The 23,137-nt window shown below is 44.5% G+C and overlaps 1 protein-coding gene across 1 annotated transcript in view; it reads left to right on the top strand.

Annotated features, from left to right (window-relative positions):
• bmpr1bb (bone morphogenetic protein receptor, type IBb) overlaps positions 1-23,137 on the top strand; it is a 109,027-nt gene that overhangs the window by 57,709 nt on the left and 28,181 nt on the right. The window contains exon 3 of the mRNA XM_020458469.2: positions 17,477-17,771. Within this exon, the coding sequence (XP_020314058.1) occupies positions 17,684-17,771 (88 nt within the window). The 5' untranslated portion in view covers positions 17,477-17,683. The remainder of the gene's footprint in view (positions 1-17,476; positions 17,772-23,137) is intronic.

Genomic DNA, 23,137 nt, shown 5'->3' with positions numbered 1-23,137 from the left:
TGCTCCCACACCATTTGTGCCGAAGTTCAAAGTATTGGCAGGAGACAAAGTGTAATTTATCTCATTGATGCAAGGCCCAGAGTGACATGCGTGAATATTGCACGGCCCACAGTGACATGTGTGATTATTGCACGGCCCACAGTGACGTGTGATTATTGCACGGCCCACAGTGACATGTGTGAATATTGCACGGCCCACAGTGACATGTGTGATTATTGCACGGCCCACAGTGACATGCGTGAATATTGCACGGCCCACAGTGACATGTGTGAATATTGCACGGCCCACAGTGACGTGTGAATATTGCACGGCCCACAGTGACATGTGTGATTATTGCACGGCCCACAGTGACATGTGTGAATATTGCACGGCCCACAGTGACATGTGTGAATATTGCACGGCCCACAGTGACATGAGTGAATATTGCACGGCCCACAGTGGCTTTCTGTGCGTTCAGATGCTACTTTTTTTTAACAACTCGCCTTTGTTCTCCCAAAAAAAAGCACTTAAATTGAATTTAAATATTACAACTACGCAACCACTTTTGTTCTTCAGCAATGATGATGCACATGTTTACATTCAAAAGAAAGAAGTCATTCGTTCAAATGTCTAATTATCTTGTTGAATGTGTTTGAATGTACATTTTATACAACAACATGTTTCCTAAGTTGTAGAAGACTATGTTTGTTACTACGCTGTACCACAGGGTTGATAAAGGACGATATCCATCCTGACCTTTGCCAACTAGGAAATGTGTGTCACCTGGACCTTCTCAATTAGTAGTTGATTACCCCTGACCCCTGACGACATTTCAACATCATCAAATCACCCCGCGCTTAGTCTAATACAGTGACAACTGAAAGATACCAAAAACAACTGTGTCCAATCAACAGAAGCTAAATATGATGTGGCTGTCCTTGGTTCTGATTTTTGTGTGCGTGAGTGCAAGTAGAATAAACATGTTTACTCACCCTACTTGTAGAGAAACGCCAATGCCATCCTTCTCTCTTTCATGTTGCCGAAACGATCTATGACTCTGTCATACAGTAGGCTACATGCTTTTAGTTTCTGTTGTCGTAGGCTACCTGGCTAAAATGCTTGCTCGCTCGCCTATCTTCCATTCATGAGCAACGTTAGCTAGTTAACATGAGCCTTCTACATCTAGCTACATATTGAACCTCCATCCTCTCAGGCCAGGGACACAACAATGTATGAATTCATGGTTGGATCAGAATCACCGTTATAATCATTGGTCAGTACGGAGAATTAAGTAAAACCACAAGTCCAAATCATATCTCCATCCATGGCTAGTTTGGGAAAGGGACAATATTAGCTATCTGGCTAGCCACCATAGGACAACAACATAACGAGATGCAACAATTCAGTAATTTGGGGGCTTTTGATGTGATTGGTGTGAAGCCAAATCCAAACGGGCTTCCCTTGACACTTGTTTTTTGTGCGCCAGGACCATTCACAGTTGAGCTCACTCAGTTTAGCTCAACTCTGATTGGCTATTATTTTATATATTTTTTATCAAGGGAGGCCAAATGCATTCTGGCTTCCCTTGCATTCAATGCTACAAGCGGGCAACAATATCATACTCTTTTTAACCAGACAGCATCACAGATGGGCTGCACATCTACAGCGTGTGAGCAAGCTGTTTCGCTCGCTCGGATGCGTTCTCTGGAGCCTCTTGCGAATTGAAGAAAATGATGAAACACGGAGAGATGAAAGATCAATCAATTATGTTTTTTTTCTTGGTCAATTGTTGGGGAATGCTTGGCTTCCCTTGGCACCTACGAATACACACCACTGTTAGCCATTCGTCAGCCATACTTAGAGTGCATAGACTGGTCTGTGTTTGGTGGAGAGACAGGCTTTATGGCACAGAGGCTCTGGGTAGACAGGGACTACATGTTTGGTAAAGCTGGGGGTGAGTGACTGGAGATCGGGGGTGGAGACTGGAGAGTGTGGACTAGAGAGTGGCTGTAGAACAGGGCTCTCTCTATGGCACACAGAGTCCCACTGTAACAGCGACTGGACTATGATTGGTGGAGAGAGAGAAGGGCAAGACCCAGGCTGTGCAGTAGGGTAGGGCTCTGTTGCACAGAGATACTGGTGCTAACTATAACCAACAGAGACTAGACTATGTTTAGGAAGCCAAGCGTGACGGATGGTCCTACACATACTGGGACACAGGGGGCACGGCTGTTTGCCCTCATTGTGATAAAAGGGGCAGAGAGTATGTGTCACACACACACATACACACATACGCATGTATGTGATCACTACACACGTTTGTGTCTGGACATGCACCAATTAATGCACCAACAGAAAACCCTTCACGCCTGTCTTTCTGAGCCTCTTTCTCCCTCATTAGGAGTTATTTTGGGCATCAATAGTATTCTTCAGACTCGTTCATTTACCACTTGGAGTGTTTTCCTATCTAACCAAATTTTGTTTAATTTATCTGGGTGTTCTAACAAGCCCCAATTACTTCAGTCTTATATTTCACTGTGTATATTGTTTTTGACAGGTTTGACACAAACCAGGTCGTCCGTTGACCAAACTCCTCACTGAACTCTCCCTGCACTCTGGCTGTGCTCAGACATTCCTACATGCGCTCACTGCACACACGCAATTAGTGCTTGTTAGGAAGAGTGTGATATTGTAAACACGCATGCCTTTTTCCCATAATTACAGCTTCTGTGAACCTCAGAGCACACCCAGTCCTTCTGGGCGCCTCGCTCTCATTCCAACTGTGCAGCCAGTCTGCTTTGTCCCTCCCTTTTGACCTCTCCTATTTTTACTGGACCAATTATCTGTTCATCCACAGAGCACCAATCAGGACACTACTGTACCTTCATGTTTTATAATAAAACATTTGAACTTTGGATGTTGTCTCAGTTTGCTCGAGCTGTAAACGGAGAAAGAGGTATCTCTTATTCTGCCCTGACTCTTGCTCTCTGTCTCCCCCCATCCCTCTCACTCCCTCTCTTCCTCTCTCTCTCCCTCTCTCTCCATCTCTTTCCCTCCCCCTACCTTTCTCTGCTCGTTTTTTTCCTCTTCTCTTTGATCCTATTGTTTTTCCTGTTCCCCCTCTCCTCTCCTCCTTCTCTCTCCCTCTCTCCTCTCCTCCTCCTCTCTCCCCTCTCCTCTCCCCCTCTCCTCTCCCCCTCTCCTCTCTCCCCTCTCCTCTCCCCCTCTCCTCTCTCCCCTCTCCTCTCCCCCTCTCCTCTCCCTCTCTCCTCTCCTCTCCTCTCTCTCCTCTTCCCTCTCCTCTCCCCCTCTCCTCTCCCTCTCTCCTCTCCTCTCCCCCTCTCCTCTCCCCCTCTCCTCTCCTCCTCCTCTCTCCCCCTCTCCTCTCCCCCTCCTCTCTCCTCTCTCCCTCTCCTCTCCTCTCCTCTCCCCCTCTCCTCTCCTCTCCTCTCCTCCTCTCCCCCTCTCCTCTCCCCCTCCTCTCCCCTCTCCTCTCCCCCTCTCCTCTCCTCCTCCTCTCTCCCCTCTCCTCTCCCCCTCTCCTCTCCCCTCTAGGCTGGTCAGCCAGTTGATTAGCACCTTGGTCTTGTTCAGCCTAATTGGATGAGGGAGACAGGTGGCGCCACAGTAACGATCAGCCTCGTTAGCGTGGCGCTCGCTGGCGCAGTCTGTGTGATCTCTTTGTTTTACTGTGTGAATGCCCCAGGGAGGGCATGAACTTTTGACACGGCTGTATACCAGGCCGACCCCGCTCGCTCAGACGAGAGCCCCCAGTCCCCCAACAACCCACACTGAGCTCCCGTTATTGTAACGAGTGTTGAGGCTCTTTGTAGAACGCAGCACCGCTACAAGCCCCAAACAGCCCAGACAAAACATTCCTGTCTGTGAATGAACAGGGTTGATTTAGGAGATCCAGGTGTCTGAAAGAGACATTCAGTACACTATTCTATTCATGCATTTGGGTTTAAGTTGAATGTGTACCATGAATGGTATTTTGACCACAGTCGGTCTAGTGTGCGGTAGGGTTGTGTTCTGTAATGAATCTGGGATTGAGTGCATTCTTTATAGGGTAAGCATTACAATAAGCCCCCTCAATATATGCCGCCGTTACGTCATAATATCTCTCTAGGAGCTGATCCGTCGTCAGTATTCTAACGTTAAGGTACGATTTGAGTAAGGAAAGCTGATCTGAGAGCAGCGCTGCCTTTCTTTCGATCAGTATCGACACATGCTCCAACGACAAGCTTAGCGAACTTTCTTTCAGCGTTACATCTTCGGCCGTTGTAGGAAAGATGCATCGTTAAAACGCTGGTAAGCCTAAGATCTATCGGGAAACCGGGCCCTGTACTGTAGGTCCAGTGTGAGTCATGACACATCCATGGCTGTACTATACTGTTCAGTACTCTGTGTTGTAGGTAGGGTTGTGTCAGTACTGTTGGTCCAGTGTGTTGTAGGTAGGGTTGTGTCAGTACTGTTGGTCCAGTGTGTTGTAGGTAGGGTTGTGTCAGTACTGTTGGTCCAGTGTGTTGTAGGTAGGGTTGTGTCAGTACTGTAGGTCCAGTGTGTTGTAGGTAGGGTTGTGTCAGTACTGTTGGTCCAGTGTGTTGTAGGTAGGGTTGTGTCAGTACTGTTGGTCCAGTGTGTTTTAGGTAGGGTTGTGTCAGTACTGTAGATTCAGTGTTGTTTTGCCAGCCCCGTGCCTCAGACTCGGGGTGTCCACATCACTCGGACACATCCGGGCTAATGCAGCCAAGCAGGTGTGGGGGTCACAGGGGGTTTGTGGGCCAGCATAGTGACCCCTGCTGTCGGCTCAGGTTTGTCTGACCATCAGAGGACCCCCTTAATTAGACCTTTTGGTTTCCAGTGTCCAGTCAGTTCCACCCAATGCACTGCAGCCTAGACACTAGGAACGAGCCTTTCATTCAACACTCCTGGTTGACTTGGCAAGGCAGCCAGGGTTTTTCCCCTCGCTCCGTCCCTCATGTTTAAGAAAATCTGAGGTCTAACTTTTCCGTTTTAATTTAAAACAACTTGTCTCAGCCACAGTCCAAATATTTATTTATGTTGAGCTCGTCTGGGCCGTGTTCTAATGCTAAACGGACTCTCTCTCTCTCTTTGGTTTAAAAAGTGATCCCCCTGTCCTGTACAGTATTCCTGGTGCTCATGCCTCTGTTGTACAGTATTCCTGGTGCTCCAGCCTGTCTTGTACAGTATTACTGGTGCTCCAGCCTGTCTTGAACAGTATTCCTGGTGCTCCAGCCTGTCTTGAACAGTATTCCTGGTGCTCCAGCCTGTCTTGTACAGTATTCCTGGTGCTCCAGCCTGTCTTGTACAGTATTCCTGGTGCTCCAGCCTGTCTTGTACAGTATTCCTGGTGCTCCAGCCTGTCCTGTACAGCATTCCTGGTGCTCCAGCCTGTCCTGTACAGTATTCCTGGTGCTCCAGCCTGTCTTGTACAGTATTCCTGGTGCTCCAGCCTGTCCTGTACAGTATTCCCGGTGCTCCAGCCTGTCCTGTACAGTATTCCTGGTGCTCCAGCCTGTCCTGTACAGTATTCCTGGTGCTCCAGCCTGTCCTGTACAGTATTCCTGGTGCTCCAGCCTGTCTTGTACAGTATTCCTGGTGCTCCAGCCTGTCTTGTACAGTATTCCTGGTGCTCCAGCCTGTCTTGTACAGTATTCCTGGTGCTCCAGCCTGTCTTGTACAGTATTCCTGGTGCTCCAGCCTGTCTTGTACAGTATTCCTGGTGCTCCAGCCTGTCCTGTACAGTATTCCTGGTGCTCCAGCCTGTCTTGTACAGTATTCCTGGTGCTCCAGCCTGTCCTGTACAGTATTCCTGGTTCTCCAGCCTGTCCTGTACAGTATTCCTGGTGCTCCAGCCTGTCCTGTACAGTATTCCTGGTGCTCCAGCCTGTCTTGTACAGTATTCCTGGTGCTCCAGCCTGTCCTGTACAGTATTCCTGGTGCTCCAGCCTGTCTTGTACAGTATTCCTGGTGCTCCAGCCTGTCTTGTACAGTTTTCCTGGTGCTCCAGCCTGTCTTGTACAGTATTCCTGGTGCTCCAGCCTGTCTTGTACAGTATTCCTGGTGCTCCAGCCTGTCTTGTACAGTATTCCTGGTGCTCCAGCCTGTCTTGTACAGTATTCCTGGTGCTCCAGCCTGTCTTGTACAGTATTCCTGGTGCTCCAGCCTGTCCTGTACAGTATTCCTGGTGCTCCAGCCTGTCTTGTACAGTATTCCTGGTGCTCCAGCCTGTCCTGTACAGTATTCCTGGTGCTCCAGCCTGTCCTGTACAGTATTCCCGGTGCTCCAGCCTGTCCTGTACAGTATTCCTGGTGCACCAGCCTGTCTTGTACAGTATTCCTGGTGCTCCAGCCTGTCTTGTACAGTATTCCTGGTGCTCCAGCCTGTCTTGTACAGTATTCCTGGTGCTCCAGCCTGTCTTGTACAGTATTCCTGGTGCTTCAGCCTGTCTTGTACAGTATTCCTGGTGCTCCAGCCTGTCTTGTACAGTATTTCTGGTGCTCCAGCCTGTCTTGTACAGTATTCCTGGTGCTCCAGCCTGTCCTGTACAGTATTCCTGGTGCTCCAGCCTGTCTTGTACAGTTTTCCTGGTGCTCCAGCCTGTCTTGTACAGTATTCCTGGTGCTCCAGCCTGTCTTGTACAGTATTCCTGGTGCTCCAGCCTGTCTTGTACAGTATTCCTGGTGCTCCAGCCAAGTTTTCTCTGGCAGGTTTTAGAGCTGGGGTTGGGTGTACAGGGAGTGATGATTGCTTAAGTGCTGCAATGATTCTTTTTTTCTGCAATATTGTTTTACAAGCATGTGGAACAACAGCTCTTCTGTCCCACTGAGTTTGTCTGTTTCAGTGTTTAATGAAAGGGTTAGTGTGAACTGACAGCTAGGCTATAGTTTGGCACCTCCAACCTGCAAAGTGCACGGCAGAAACCATTAGCACTGCTTCATATGAGCAAAGGTTCACATTCAATATCTTGATCAATGGTGAACACTGTGGCTATTAGGTATTTCTTGCTTTCTTAGTGATGAACAAATGTGACTTTTAATCAACTTTTTGTGAATGTTCTGCATGTGTAAAGCAGATAAAATAGAACTACTATTCAGCGCTATCACTCTCTTATAAGGCTTCTGTAAATGTGTACTGGTCCCCCCTCAGAATGCTCCAGATTTATTTGACCATACCATATGTTTCTCAGTTTTCATTACCCATGACTTTCAGAGATGTCACTCACTCTCACTGGCTTGTTGTGAGAAGCCGCCAGGGGGAAATGATCAGGTGTTCATTGATTGAATATGAGCTTTGCTAGAGAGAGGAAACTGAGGTATGACACTGGCAAGCCTGCTGCTGACACAAACAAGGTGGACCTCTCATTGGAAAGACCCAGGATACAGGTAGGCAAGACCAGGCTCTGTGAGCAGAACACACTGACGGAGAGAGGGAAAGAGAGACAAATGGAGGGAGGGAGAGAGATTTGTGCTGTTCTTGGCCAGTGCCTGGGGTGGCCTGCGTTGGCCATGGAAAATCACAAGAACCCTTTCTTTCTATGGGGCACCTTCTCTGCAGTGAGAGGCCAACTGGTGAAACTTTTTACAGTGAGATTCAATCCATCTGCATCTCCATCTGGTTGTTTTATAACCACGGTGCCCATGGTTGAAACGTGAGGAGCAGGTGTGTTTCAGGTGCACTGTTAAGTAGGTCCAGTGAATAGGCCCTGTACTGCACTAGAATAACACCCTTTCATTGGCGGTCAGTGTTGTAGCAAGCATAGATTGAGATTGGGGCCATGTTTGTTTCTCTGAATGGCTTACGGCTTTTTGCACCTATTGTTTGTATAGTTTTTTTCAGTTGCTTGGTAAAGGAGTATCCACTATATATAGAATTCATTTGACATTTTAGAGGTCATTCGAGAGCACTGAGATAATTTGACATCGCAATCTTTTGGGGGGGGATTTAGAGTTCTTGCTGTGTCAAATTGTAAAGAAGTCACTTTCTGTGTGTGACGTACTGTTCAGTTCAGTCACAACAGACACTGGACTATGCTCCAGGGCCTGACAGAAAGCAACAGTTCATGATTGAGACGAGGCTGGTTGACAGCTTGTTCTGAGGAATGTCCTGAGTCAGTGTTTGCAGCGACTGGAATCTCACTACTACCAGCCTGATGTGAAATAACTTCCCATTTTCACCTTCTGCTATTCTCTCACTCTTCCCTCCGTCTGGGAACAACAAACACATTCCTCCTGAACAAATGGACCAATAAACAAAGGGAAAGTAAATGATGGAAAAATAAGTCATTCTTACATGTACGTATTTCAGGGACTTACTGTAAAACACTTGAGATAATTCATTTCGAATATACAATGTACAGTGTAAAAATGCACCCTAACACTGTTTTTTTTAATGAAAGAAAGCCTTACACAGGCCATCTATATTTTCTGTGGATGTGTCTGCATAACATCATATAAGTACCCGCTAGAAAACGTTGGCAGGCTTTCCCTTTAGCATCCCTTTAGCATTAAATGTGTATCAACCTGCAAGGTGCAGCAAACATTGCATAAATAAATATTTTAGGAATATATCCATGTAAAAAATATCCAGTGCCTTAATAAAATATCCAGACCCCTTGACTTTTTCCACATTTTGTTACGTTACAGCCTTATTCTTAAATGGTTGAAATAGTTTTTTTCCCCTCATCAATCTAGACACAATACCCCATAATGACAAAGCAAAAATAGGTTTGTAGAAATGTTTGCAAATGTATATATGTATATAAAAAAACAAACATAAATAACACATTTACATAAGTATTCAGACCCTTTACTCATTACAGCATCGAGTCTTCTTGGGTATGACGCTACAAGCTTGTCACACCTGTATTTGGGGAGTTTCTCCCATTCTTCTCTTGCAGATCCTCTCAGGCTCTGACCGGTTGGATGGGGAGTGTTGATGCACAGCTATTTTCAGGTCTTTCCAGAGATGTTCGATTGGGTTCAAGTCCGGGCTCTGGCTGGGCTACTGAAGGACATTCAGAGACTTATCCGAAAGCCACTCCTGCAATCTTGGCTGTGTGCTTAGGGTCGTTGTCTTGTTGGAAGGTGAACCTTTACCCCAATCTGAGGTTTTGAGCTCTCTGGAGCAGGTTTTCATCAAAGATCTCTCTGTAATTTGCTCCATTCATCTTTGCCTCGATCCTGACTAGTCTCCCAGTCCCTGCCGCTGAAAAACAACCCCACAGCATGATGCTGCCACCACCATGCTTCACCGTAGGGATGGTGCCAGGTTTCCTTCAGACTTGACGTTTGGAATCCACTCTCACATAGGTACGTGGTTGCAAAGGGCATCAGTGTCTTAACAGCACAATTTGCAGAGGCAGGATACTCTGAGCGCAGCACAATCCAGAAATCTGTCAGTGGCTTCTGATTAAATTCAATTTTCACAGAACCGCTTGTTGCAATTTCGATGAGGCTCTCTTGTTCAGATATCGGTAAGTGGGCTGGAGGCAGGGCATGAAAGGGATAATGAATCCAGTTGTTTGTGTCATCCGTTTCGGGAAAGTACCTGCGTAATTGTGCACCCAAATCACTCAGGTGCTTTGCTATATCACATTTTACATTGTCTGTAAGCTTGAGTTAATTTGCACACAAAATACTCACCCAAATGTATAGTCCCGTTGGAAAATATAAATAGACTGTTTCAAAATGTGAAGAGGGAAATTTTTTTAAATAAATATATATATTTTTTTAAACAGTGGGGCAAAAAAGTATTTAGTCAGCCACCAATTGTGCAAGTTCTCCCACTTAAAAAGATGAGAGAGGCCTGTGTTTTTCATCATAGGTACACTTCAACTATGACAGACAAAATGAGAAAGAAAATCCAGAAAATCACATTGTAGGATTTTTTATGAATTTATTTGCAAAGTGGGAGAACTTGCACAATTGGTGGCTGACTAAATACTGTTTAGTTTTGAGAACAAGTATATGATACACTGCCGATTTTGCAGGTTTTCCTACTTACAAAGCATGTAGAGGTCTGTAATTTTTATCATAGGTACACATCAACTGTGAGAGACGGAATCTAAAACAAAAATCCAGCAAATCACATTGTATGATTTTTAAGTCATTAATTAGCATTTTATTGCATGACATAGGTATTTGAGGTATTTGATCTCACAGACCTGTTAGTTTTTCTTTAAGAAGCCCTCCTGTTCTCCACTCGTTACCTGTATTAACTGCACCTGTTTGAACTCGTTACCTGTATAAAAGTCACCTGACCACACTCAATCAAACAGACTCCAACCTCTCCACAATGGCCAAGACCAGGGAGCTGTTTAAGGACATCAGGGATACAATTTTAGACCTGCACAAGGCTGGGATGGGCTACAGGACAATAGGCAAGCAGCTTGGTGAGAAGGCAACAACTGTTGGCGCAATTATTAGAAAATGGAAGAAGTTCAAGATGACGGTCAATCACCCTCGGTCTGGGGCTCCATGCAAGATCTCACCTCGTGGGGCATCAATCATGAGGAAGGTGAGGGATCAGCCCAGAACTACACGGCAGGACCTTGTCAATGACCTGAAGAGAGCTGGGACCACAGTCTCAAAGAAAACCATTAGTAACACACTACGCCGTCATGGATTAAAATCCTGCAGCGCACGCAAGGTTCCCCTGCTCAAGCCAGTGCATGTCCAGGCCCGTCTGAAGTTTGCCAATGACCATCTGGATGATCCGGAGGAGGAATGGGAGAAGGTCATGTGGTCGGATGAGACAAAAATATAGCTTTTTGGTCTAAACTCCACTCGCCGTGTTTGGAGGAAGACGAAGGATGAGTACAACCCCAAGAACACCATCCCAACTGTGAAGCATGGAGGTGGAAACATCATTCTTTGGGGATGTTTTTCTGCAAAGGGGATAGGACGACTGCACCGTATTGAGGGAAGGATGGATGGGGCCATGTATTGCAAGAAACATATGATCTCTGTAATTGCAAACAAAGGTTTCTGTAAATATTAAGTTCTGCTTTTCTGATGTATCAAATACTTATGTAATGCAATAAAATGCAAATTAAAAATCATACATTGTGATTTTCTGGATTTTTGTTTTAGATTCCGTCTCTCACAGTTGAAGTGTACCTATGATAAAAATTACAGACCTCTACATGCTTTGTAAGTAGGAAAACCTGCAAAATCGGCAGTGTATCAAATACTTGTTCTCCCCACTGTATGTATATATATATATATATTTGAAGTCGGAAGTTTACATACCCCTTAGCCAAATACAATTTATCTCCGTTTTTCACAATTCCTGTCATTTGGGAATACCTGGTCTAGGCTATAAGTAAAAAATGAAAAGCCCATCAAGTCCATCTCAAAGAAGTCCATTATAATTTCATTATGGAAATAAGAAAGTGTATTTAAAAGAAAAGAAAAGAGCATATTTAAAGTTTATTATGTTACTAGTCTTTTCCTTAGTAGGAAAAGCAATGCTTCCCCGCAAGTGGTCATATGCTGAATTCATGGACAGCTGAATTCATGGACAGCTGAATTCATGGACAGCTGAATTCATGGACAGCTGAATTCATGGACAGCTGAATTCATGGACAGCTGAATTCATGGACAGCGCAGATATTCTTGTAAAAAGTGAACATTTGATATAAAGCTCTATCTCTTGAATTTTGAGATTTATTTGACAAGGTAAGTGTCATAGAAACTGCAGAATATGATCTTTCTGATACTATATAGAATCAAAAAGTTTTACCTGAATGTGACTCTGAAAGAGGATTTGATAAAGTGATGCTCCTTTCCCTGAATTTGTCAATTACAAGGTGCGCCCATCTCTTCTTGTACAATTTGACAACTGATCTTATTATGTGTGATATTGTTTAGGTGGGCCAGCTTGCGCAGGCTGACTTACATATTTTGTTTCCCTTTGCATTATCCTAAAGGCCTACTGCAACACAGCATGTTTTCATTTCCCTTACAGTACATTTGATTAGTAATAGAGTTACAGTAAATAAAACAGTCCCGTAACAGCATCTTTTTACAAAGTCAAATGTCAAAGAGAATGGTATCAACTCACAAGGCGCACGGTCAAATTATTAACATGAGCGCCAATGCTGATAAATAGGCATTACAAAAACTCATCATTACACTATTGTCTTTCTAAATGAAATCAACCTCTTCACCCTCCTTATCATGCAGTTAGGCCTCATTTAAATTCAATTGTGAAGTAAGGTGCACATTTATCGCCCATCCGTCCATTTGTCATTCATTCAATGAGGAGAGAGAGAGACGCATTAGCGCCTGGCTGGGTACCAACATCCTACAGCACATTGTCTCGGTGGGTTAAGTTAGGAATAGGAAAGAAAATGGTAAAAAGTCTCTAAATTCTTCTCTGTGGTTTCAAAATTCAGACAAATTAGCAATGTTTGTACTTTACATTTAGGAAAAGTCAGGGAAGCAGCAGGACAAAGCTTTTTTGGGGGATTGATTTCTTTTATTTATCAAATCAAACATCAGTGGCCGTTGGCCTATGGCGCTTCTAGTGTTAACCAATCAGGAATATTGAAGTAATACACTAAGTTTATGTGTAGTAAAAGTAGCCTGAGACATAGTCATGTCATAATTCACAGTAGACTAGGGCCACTGTGTTTTACAGTTGCAGGGAGGATCACCATCCTACACTACTGTCTACAGAAACCCTATGAGAGCATGACTCACTGTAGTGTCTCGCCCAGCCTCTTCCCCTGGGCTGCAGAGGAAATCTGTCTGCTCACCCAACATAGTGTGTGATTCATGTTTTATAAATGCTGACCAAACTGTAATTATTTAAGTCATTGTTTTAGCCACAGAGCAATTACGCGGATGAATACAAAGAAAAACTGCAATTTCTTCCTCCAAGTCTCGTGGCTTTCTTTTGGTGGGGCTGTGTAACCCATTCCATACCATTTGAGGACCAATGACCCACATAACTCCATTAGAAGTTGCGACATGATCTAATACCGGGGTTTTACCTTGTGCCTTCTTGAATTGTTGAAAAGTGTCTGAAATGACACCCTACATCCTCTAGCTTTGAACACCTTTAATGAATGCTTATTCAGTGGTGAAATAATAGCCTGGTTTTTTTTCTCTCTCTGTGTTTGTATTGGAAGCTTGGCGTTAACATAAGCGTTGTTGTAGTTGAGGGAAGAGGGAACTGTGCCTGGCCAGGATCAGTGTGTGTGCAGGTGAGATGTTTATGAGCACCAACCAACATCATGACGTTTTATACAGCTTTAGTGTAGGACTGCAGGCATTCAGCTCACAGGAACAGTTTGGGCCTGGTCCCCCTGTCTGTCAGTCTGTCAACGCCCACTACACATTCCACTGACTTATAAATCATGCATCTGCATGGAAGTCTTGATGCAATTACGCAATACACTGACACGTAGATCATACACCAGGTACTACCTTCATTTAGAACAGAGAGATCTTCATATTTTGAGCTTTGGCTCATAAATGAATCACTCTGTCATTATTGACTTGCATTGTGAACATTTGCCCATAGATGTCTCTTCTAACTGATACAGGACATAGTAGTTTACATTTAGCATAATTGTTTTCCCAAAACCAGTTTCTTGGATTGTAATTGGACATCGGTGGCTTTCACTTTTATTTTCAGAAATGACAACTGGAAAAACTCTGCTGTCTTTCTGTATACTAAGACCTTGTTCCTCGTTCCCTTTGTGTTTTCAACTCAATTGTGTTTATCTTTCATAATGGTCAAAGGCAGAATTAAGTCCAGCTGACATTGTTGTCCTGCTAAATGGGTATGTGGAGGAGCCTTATCCATTTGCATCTGCAGCAATAGGAATGATTGTGAGCCTGTGCTTTCAGCAGCTCCCCATGTCTTCCCTCCCTCACAGAGAGAGAGAGAGAGAGCCTTGCTGTGACAGTCTTTTACTTTTCTTGAATAAACTTTTTCCTTTCTTTCTTCTCACTCAGCATTCTTCGGGACTTGAAAGCTGGAATCGGAGCAGAATCTCTGAGCTGTCCCATTGTGTGACTCTTGCATATTCATAAGGCTCTTTCTTTCTTCTCATTCTCGATGAGACTCTGCTAGAGAGGAGAGCTGTGAGCTAGAGAGAAAGCAGCAGCTCCTCTGGACTCTCCAAGGAACCAAACCACTGAGTATGTGCATGGAGGGTTCACATTCAAATGGGATTCACACGTAGTGATTTATAGTGTTGGGCCACACAATGATGCTGCTGCTTCTGTCATGGCTATTGTGTTGAATTGCCAAAGCAGGTGGGTACGTTTTATAACAAAATTGGAACAGTATTGGTTTGCCGGGTAACAAACGTATTCCACAAACCTGGCTACCACATTTAATTGCCCTAATTTTGTTGCTAGCTAACTGACAAGGTAGTTAATTAATGGCTAATATCTCTATAGAGAAACCAGCAGTCTGTGTGAGAGAGGGAGGTGGGAGCTGGCTCACAATAAGGAAGATGTCAGTGTTCTCAATGTGAAATGAGAGATGAAGTTGATGAGCGCTCCACAGAGGGAGGAAGTACGTCTCACTGTCTGGCCCAGGGATGAACGTGATGTCACGCTCCTCTCTATCCCTTGCACCCTGATTGGGCTCCCTGCTCCAGGCAGCTGTGTTGCCACGGTAATAAATGCCCCTCCGAGCCAAGATTCTCTGACATCAGGTTTAACCGCTGCGCTCTCTCCATTTCTCACAGAGCCCGGGGTCAGTGTGGCCGTCGGTGGAACATTGCTCATGACAGGCATACCTTCGCTGGCCCATCGTAATTCCATCATCTGTGTTGTTGTCACAGCTTTTCCTTTCACGTCTTAGTGGTGAGGTTTCTGTGGTTATTCTTCACCATTCCTCTTGCAGTATGATGAAAGGTGTTTTGCCTCAACGTTTTCTCTTCAAATTTCGAGTAGCTTGGCTTATTTTCATGCCACATTAACTGCTAATATATATATATTTTTGTACAAATGTTCTCAAAGAACATATTTGTGGGTGGTAGTGATAACCAACAAAGACACCAAGTACCAGCCAAATGAGTCATGCTGTTGTATACAGGTGCTTTGCATGTCTAAACAAACACAGCTAATAATAGTGTGGTTTTCTGAAACCGTCAAGGTGCTGACTGATTGTTCTTCTTAAGACGGCCGCATGCTTCGGGCCACACCAGTCGAACCAGTTTGGAAAAGTTTGTGCATATATTTTATGATGATTATAGTAGCCTGTGACGTTTTTGATGATGTTGGACTTTGTTTAAGTTTTTTGGGGTTGTTCAGGGACACACGTTTTTTTCTCGAGGCCAGCCGATATTCGGGAGCCAAAGTCTACGCCCCTTCGTCCGTGATTGGTCAACTGTAGGGATTCTTCAATAAAGTCTTTGCTGTCATTCAACGAGAGAAGACTCATTTTCATGCCCATTTTTTTATAGAGAAATACTGCACCAAACATCTTAGTTAGATATAAAATGTATCTCCTCAGCAAAAATGTTAAAATTAAGTACATATTTCTTGAGTTATCTTAGATTAATTTAGACTATTTTGAGGAAGTGTATACTGGCTACGGGGTCCCAAATTTTCAAACAGTACTGTTGATGCTTTTTTTGCATTTTTACACTCATTCGGTTCGCCTACCCGACTTCGGCTAGCTGTCAACCGAACTGTATCATGCTGGCGCCTTTAGGAAACCTTAGCAACAGATGGAGCTTTATGTAACAAGACTTGAAAAGTAGATCTGCGGTTTGGAGCTCAAAGGAGGAATCAAGGCGACTTTTGGCTTAGTGAAAGGCGGGAAGGATAGAAAGGGTTAATTTAACCACATTTCAAAATCCCCCACCCTGCTAGCCCACCCCCCACTTCCACAACCCCTTTATCTGCCTGACTAGACCCCCACCAGCTGCGCCCCCCCCCCCCATCTCTCTGGGTCTTCGCGGCTGCTTGAGCAGGACAGGGGGAAACCATGCTGGGCGTTTGATGCAGCTCCGAGGGGGTGTGTGAGGTGCGCTGACCCGTTCACATCTCTCCCCATGCACTCATGCTCCAGGGAAAGTAGACTTATCACATTTAATCCAGAGCACGGTGCAAATCAGGAGTGACAGGCAGACGTACAGCCTTCCAGGGAAAGAGCCCCAGACTACAGACCCTGTCTACTGCCCTCTTGTCCTGTCTCCTATCCTGGCTGGGAGAGAAGTGGATTCAGGGTGTTTGTCCTTATGGAGGCACAGCAGGTGTGGAAGAACAGGATCCCATTTGGTTGGTTGGTTTTTTCCACTTTCACATTGTTGATTTTCCTTTAACCACTAATTGGCCGTTGTTATTGTCTTTATTTGGGAGACCACTCACCCCACCATTTGGGCCGTTCCTTTCTTTTCTCTTTTGGGGAAACACGCACCCTCCACCAAATCACGCTTTAGAATGGCATGGTATGGCATTCTGTCCTGTTGCACCATCACTTCACCGCGAACTGTTTTGAGGGGCACTCTAGCAAACTTGATGTAATCTTGGTAATAGCTGGGCTAATCCTCTTAAGGTTGTAACCCACAGAAAGTCTTGTGCTGCCTGATGGAATTTGGCCAAATTGGGAGGTTGTGTGTGTGTGTATGTTCGGGTGGATTAGTGAGAGAGAGGAGGCGTGTTGCTGCCCGGAGGTGTGGGCGGTAATCACCTGACGTGTGAAGAGCTTTTGTGAGTAAGTGAGTATGTATGTATGTATGAATGTGTGTGTGTGTCTGGCCGTCCGCGTGTGTTTCTATCACACTTTGCATTCTGCTTTGTAACTGGTCTGTGATGAGCTGTCACACAAACAGGAGGGCAATTGCTGTCCTAAACCTCAGAGATATGTAGAGATTAGGCTTGGGGCGGTATAGCGTTCAATTCCAAAATCAAGATCCCTGCTGCCTAAATGAGTTTTGTGCGTGAATGTTATTGTGTTTTTAAATGTTTTTGTTGCTGTTTTGTTTGGAAAGATATAGCGCCCCTTGTGTGCACTGTCGGTAATACCGTATACCCCTGTATGGTACAGGAACAGTATGATGGTATGTCATTCTGGATATGGTACAACCATAGCAAAGATTCATCCATCTGTACTTCCCACAGTGGATGAAGTAGCGACAACACATTACTTTGAATCATGCTCGTGGATGAGTTCTGGCGACCAGACTTCTCTAATGCACATCTATGAGGAACAATCTTACTTCCCTCTCATCCTCTCTCTGTGTGTGTGTGTGTGTGTGTGTGTGTGTGTGTGTGTGTGTGTGTGTGTGTGTGTCTGGCCCTGCCAATGTCTTCCTTTTTGAGCGGTGAGTGTATGTGTTCATATGTGTGTGTGTGGGGTCCAGGCAGGCTCAGCTGTTCTTTTGTTGTTCGCCCCACGAGGTGTTCAGAGAAAAGGCTGACCAAACAGCAGAGCAACTGAGTAACACCCTCCTTCCCTCCTCCTCCTCCCCATCTCTCTCTCTCTCTCTCTCTCTCAGGCTGTCACTGTGTAGCACTGGAGGCTGCTGGGTGGCTGTGTGTGGTGGGGAGTTCCTGAGATCGCAGAGAAGAGAGAGGGGGACTAGCACTTACTCACGTAGAGGCACACACTCGCGCACACACACCTTCTCAGTGTAGCGCCGGGTGCAGCCGTGGTGCCAGCTAGCGTCTCAGGGATTGTGCGTGCGGTTGTACAGTACCACAGGATGATGGTGGTGTGGTTGCCGTGGGGATGGGCATGGAGGACTGTACTGCTGGTGACTGGACTGGCTTCACTGAGCCCGGGGACTAATGGTGAGTAGCTTAATACTGGACTATATCTCTCTCTGTACTACGGGACTCTGTCCATCTTTCTCTGTTGATGGACTCTGGGACTGATTTTGAAGAAACTACAGCATGGTCTATATTTAATTCGTTTTTAGTACTGTATCTGATTGTCTGCTGGTGGTTTTCACAACTGATGTTTTTTGTGCTGCCAAGACTTTATATAGTATATCTAATGCTTAGAGCAGGGTTTCTTAAACTATGGGTCTGGACCCAAAGTAGGCTCTGGGCATGTGAAAGGTGGGTTTTGAGCTGAGAATCACCCCGATAAACCAATATATTCTCTATCTTCTTCTGTTCATCCACCTGGGTCGTTAATAACTTATCCTCTTTGTGTGATGCTTACCTAGCCTAGTGGCTGAGTACTGTAGTTTTAGTCACTTTGAGCAAAGGCATGATTTCACAAACTGCAGGCAGGTTTACTGCGTGTATTGTTGGGGCGAGGAGGAGCAGAGACTCACTGGGAGGTTGGTGGTGGGTCTATTTTTTGCCCAGCGGTATTTATGATGGGGCAAAGCTATTATGATCTCCACCGGGTCTAGCATGTGAGCAGTCATCTGCCCCGTCCCCCATCCTGCCCCCCCCCCTTCCCTCTGCTCATGTTTTGAGTTGTTTTAAGATGGACAGCCAGTTGTCATTTACAATGAATGGTCGACAGTGTCATGGTGTCCCATAAGCTTTGTGATGGACTGCAGGGGATCCACAGTTGGAGGCTCGGCTGGGGAAGATTCCTCTCTTTGTCATCTGCCCTTTTTCAAAGGCTCTCAACTGAGAGAAAGAGATTGATTATGTGGAGTTAATCATGGATGTTTGCATTTGTTTGCACCGAGCAACAAGTGTCAATAATTTCAAGCGAGCCTAGTTTACATATGCATAGACTTCATTATACTATAGCTGGTGCCTTTTGTATGGGAAGGTTTGGTTTTATTTAGCCATAACTGCTGTTGTTTTTCCGTTTTCCATGGTGTTCCATTTTGAGATATGTTTGACCTGTGCAGAAGTGTTCAGTTGGTAAGAACACAGTTGGGCGACAAGCTGTAAAACTAATCTCCCACATACACACGCACCCCCCCCCTCACCTCTAAAATAGCTGTGACTGTCTTGGTTCATTGAGTTTGTCTTTGGGGTACATTTATTTGAATTCAATCACTTTTTGACAGCACTCCTTTCGATTTCAACTAAACCTTCCATACATATTTTCCCATTATAGAAGGGATCAGAAAATTATTTTTGGACCTGAATGCCAAAACATTCAACAGTTGACCAATTTTTTCGTACCCCACCCTGCCATGAGACATCCATCCATGTCCTCATCACTGGAAAAGATAAACGGTTGAGATTGATATCATTGACAAGCTTACAAACATGTTTTTGAAACTATTTTATTATGGATAAATTACTAAAGTGTAAAATGTAAATAGTTTAAATTAAATTGTAAAAAAATCATAACCTTTTAATGTCAATTATTTAAAAGCTCATAAACTCAGGTTCCATGTTTGCATGTGTTGTAGCTTAGAACCATTTTTACATCATGTAAGGCTTTTGTGTTGTGCTCGCCATTGGTTGAAACACAACATGCTCTAGAACACAGGGTGGGTAAATGTTCTACCATTTGAGCTTTTAAATGGTACCACAAAGACAGCTGGAGGTCCACACCCAATGAGATGGAAAAAGATAGATATATATATATATAGAGCCGTGAAAAAGCATTTCCCCCTTTCTGATTATCTCTATTTTTGGATATTTTTGATACTGAATGTTATTAGATTTTCAGCCAACACCTAATATTAGATCAAGGGAATCTTGATTTTGAATCTTGAGTTTACAAATGACCCCAAAAACGAATAGTCTCTCCCATTATTCCTACCGAAAACCAAAGAATGCATTCCACCATGAGAACCTTATACCAACAGTCATGCATGGTGGTGGTAGTGTGATGGTTTGGGGATGCTTTGCTGCCTCAGCACCTGGACGACTTGTCTTTATAGAAGGAACAATGACTTCTGCTCTGTATCAGAGAATTCTACAGGAGAATGTCAGGCCATCCGTCTGTGAGCTGAAGCTGAAGTGCAGCAGGGTCATGCAGCAAGACAATGATCCAAAACACACAAATCAAGTCTACATGAAAATGGCTAAAAAGCAACACATTTGAAGTTTTGGAATGGCCTAGTCAAAGTCCAGACCTAATCCCAATTGAGATGTTGTGGCAGGACTTGAAATGAGCAGTTCATGCTTGAAAACCTACAAAGGTTGCTGAGTTAAAGCAGTTCTGCATGGACAAGTGGGCCGAAATGTATTCACAGCAGCGTGAGAGACTGATCAACAACTACAGGAAGCGTTTGGTTGGAGTCATTGCAGCTAAACGTGGAACAACCAGTTATTGAATGTACGGGGGCAATTACTTTTTCCACACAGGGGCACTGGGTGATGCATAACTTTGTTTTGAAATAAATGAAACAAGTATGTAATTGTTGTGTTATTTGTTCACTCAGGTTCCTTTTAACTAATATTAGGTTTTGCTTGAAGATCTGATAACATTCAGTATAAAACATATGCGTTGTCTTGCCTGTGTGCTGAGGGTTGTTGTCCTGATGGAAGGTGAACCTTTGCCCCAGTCTGAGGTCCTGAGTGCTCTGGAGCAGGTTTTCATCAAGGATCTCTCTGTACTTTGCTCCGTTCATTCCCTCGATCCTGACTAGTCTCCCAGTCCCTGCCACTGAAAAACATCCCCACAGCAGGATGCTGCTACCACCACGCTTCACCGTAGGGATGGTGGCAGGTTTCCTCCAGATGTGACGCTTGGCATTCAGGAAAAAGAGCTCAATCTTGGTTTCATCAGACCAGAGAATCTTGTTTTTCATGGTCTGATAGACCTTTAGGTGCCTTTTGTCAAACTCCAAGCGGGCTGTCGTGCCTTTTACTGAGGAGTTCCTTCTCAATTCCTTCTACCGCATGGCTTGGTCTTTGCTCTGACATGCATTGTCAACTGTGAGACCTTTGACAGGTGTGTGCCTTTCCAAATCATGCCCAATCAATTGAATTTACCACAGGTGGACTACAGTCAAGTTGTAGAAACATCTTAAGGAGGATCTATGGAAACAGGATGCATCTGAACTAAATTTCGAGTCTCATAGCAAAGGGTCTGAATACTTATGTAAATATATATATATTTTTATACATTTCTAAAACATTCCGCGAACATTTAAAAAAAAAACTCTTTGCTTTGTCATTATGGAGTATTGTGTATAGATTGATGAGAATTTTTATTTATTTATTCAATTATAGAATAAGGGTGTAGGGTAACAGAATATGGAAAAGGTCAAGGGGACTGAATACTTTCCGAATGTACTGTATTTTCTATGTATTTTTACCTAACACAGTGCTTGATTTGGGAATGAACTCACCGGAACTGAGTACCGGCACCTCAAATGTTCTTCTACTGATACCATGTGCAGTAAACAGTACCTATCCTACATGGTGCAGGCCACTCATTAGCTAGCTAGCTAAGACTCACTAGTCAACTTAACTAGGAAAACCAAGGAAAATGGCCAAACAAAGCTCACTGTGGGACCGTGTATAGAAGAGGATTTTGGACCTTTTGCCAAGTAATTTGTTATCAGTGATTTTGCCATGAAGGGCGTCCAGTCTCCTTCTGTACCAATCACTGATTGCAATGATTTAATCTTGGTCCTTAAAGACAGTTTCAGTACATTCAGAGACAATGACTAGAACACAATGCTGTTTTTATTCAAGACTTTTAGAAATCAAATGAAACCCACTTCTTCACTTCGACATGCCCTCCCTCTGCTGAGACATGACCATCAGTCCAGTTAAATAAAAACAAACAAGGGCCTCCCGAGTGGTGCAGTGGTCTGAGCACTGAGGCATCACTACTGACCCGGGTTCACAACGCCCACTTAACCTGGAAGCCAGCTGCACCAATGTGTCAGAGAAAACACTGTTCAACTGATGACCAAAGTCAACCTGCAGGCGCCCGGCCCGCCACAAGGAGTCGCTAGAGCACGATGAGCCAGGTAAATCCCACCCCGGCCAAAACCTCTCCTAACCCGGACAACGCTGGGGCAAATGTGCGTCGCCCTATGGGACTCCCGGTCACGGCCGGTTGTGACACAGCCTAGTATCGAACCAGGGTCTGTAGGGACACCTTAGACCGCTGCGCCACTCGGGTTGCCCGATTTATAGTCATTTTTAATGAGCATGTGAACACTTCAACTTGTCTCAACTTACTTTCATCAGCCTGTGAACATTCTATTCTAGACTCCGATACAACAAGATATGTAAAGGTATGAAAAACATAGAAAGATACTTTTTTGGAGAGGTTATCATATCAAGTTGTATCATATCAGGTTATCACATCAATTTAATGCCATCAAACCTTTGCCACCCCAAAATGGACAACATTTTCTGTTGGCCCATGGACTATAAGCCCTCCTTATACAACAGAAAATGTTGTCCATTTTGGGGTGGCAAAGGTTTAACCACAGTCTGTAAAATCACTGCCTATCTCTCTGTTCACTTGAACTAGGTTTCCCCTCATATGAAAGATAACTAAATCAAGCATCATTTTGGTGTGTTCATTCCAGATGCTATTTGGCTGCTAATGAACTGCGCATCAAAACATATGGTGATTATAGGTAACCAGCCAAGCCATTCCATGTTATAGCACTAACCCTATTATCTTATAGTTCTACATGAATGTGAGTCTGGGAGGACAAGATACAATACTATGTATTGTGCCTGCAGAACATCATATAAACAACCATAACATAATCAGATGCATTGATGGCCTTGAATGGCAGATACTGTAAGCCACTAAACACCATGGAATGTTCCAGGATCGTCTGGCATGGAGAGAATGGTCCTGCTATGCTTCTGATTTTGATATGCACTGTGGACCGATAAGGTGCTGAGATTTGGGGTCTGCAGTGTTTGTAAAGGATCAAGGCCAGACACAAAAGGCTGTAGGCAGCTTTCACGGTTTGTCTCGAAATACTTTGGCTGATGATCAGTATGGTAGACTTATGTCAACGGAGACATCTACACAGTATATCACTTGACTTCGCCGCATAATGGGCTATTTTAAGCTGAAGTCTGTCTGTCTCGCTGATTTAACATAGTGAAAACCTCACAGCAGTCACACAGATTCACCTTTGTGTATCCTGTGGGCATCAGTTCTCCCATGAAGCACAAAGAAAGCTCGCATAGACAGAGAGACATGCCGGCCGAGCTGGGAGGACAGGAGACCAGCTGCTTCTCGTTTCCCACTCATGTTTTAAGCTCAGCCTGCCAACCCCAACTGCTGTTTTAGTGGGTAC

The sequence above is a fragment of the Oncorhynchus kisutch genome, linkage group LG23, assembly GCF_002021735.2.
Source record: "Oncorhynchus kisutch isolate 150728-3 linkage group LG23, Okis_V2, whole genome shotgun sequence".
Lineage (NCBI taxonomy): Eukaryota > Metazoa > Chordata > Actinopteri > Salmoniformes > Salmonidae > Oncorhynchus > Oncorhynchus kisutch.
The sequence above is the reverse complement of the archived record's forward strand: the minus strand, read 5'-3'. Positions and strand labels throughout refer to the sequence as shown.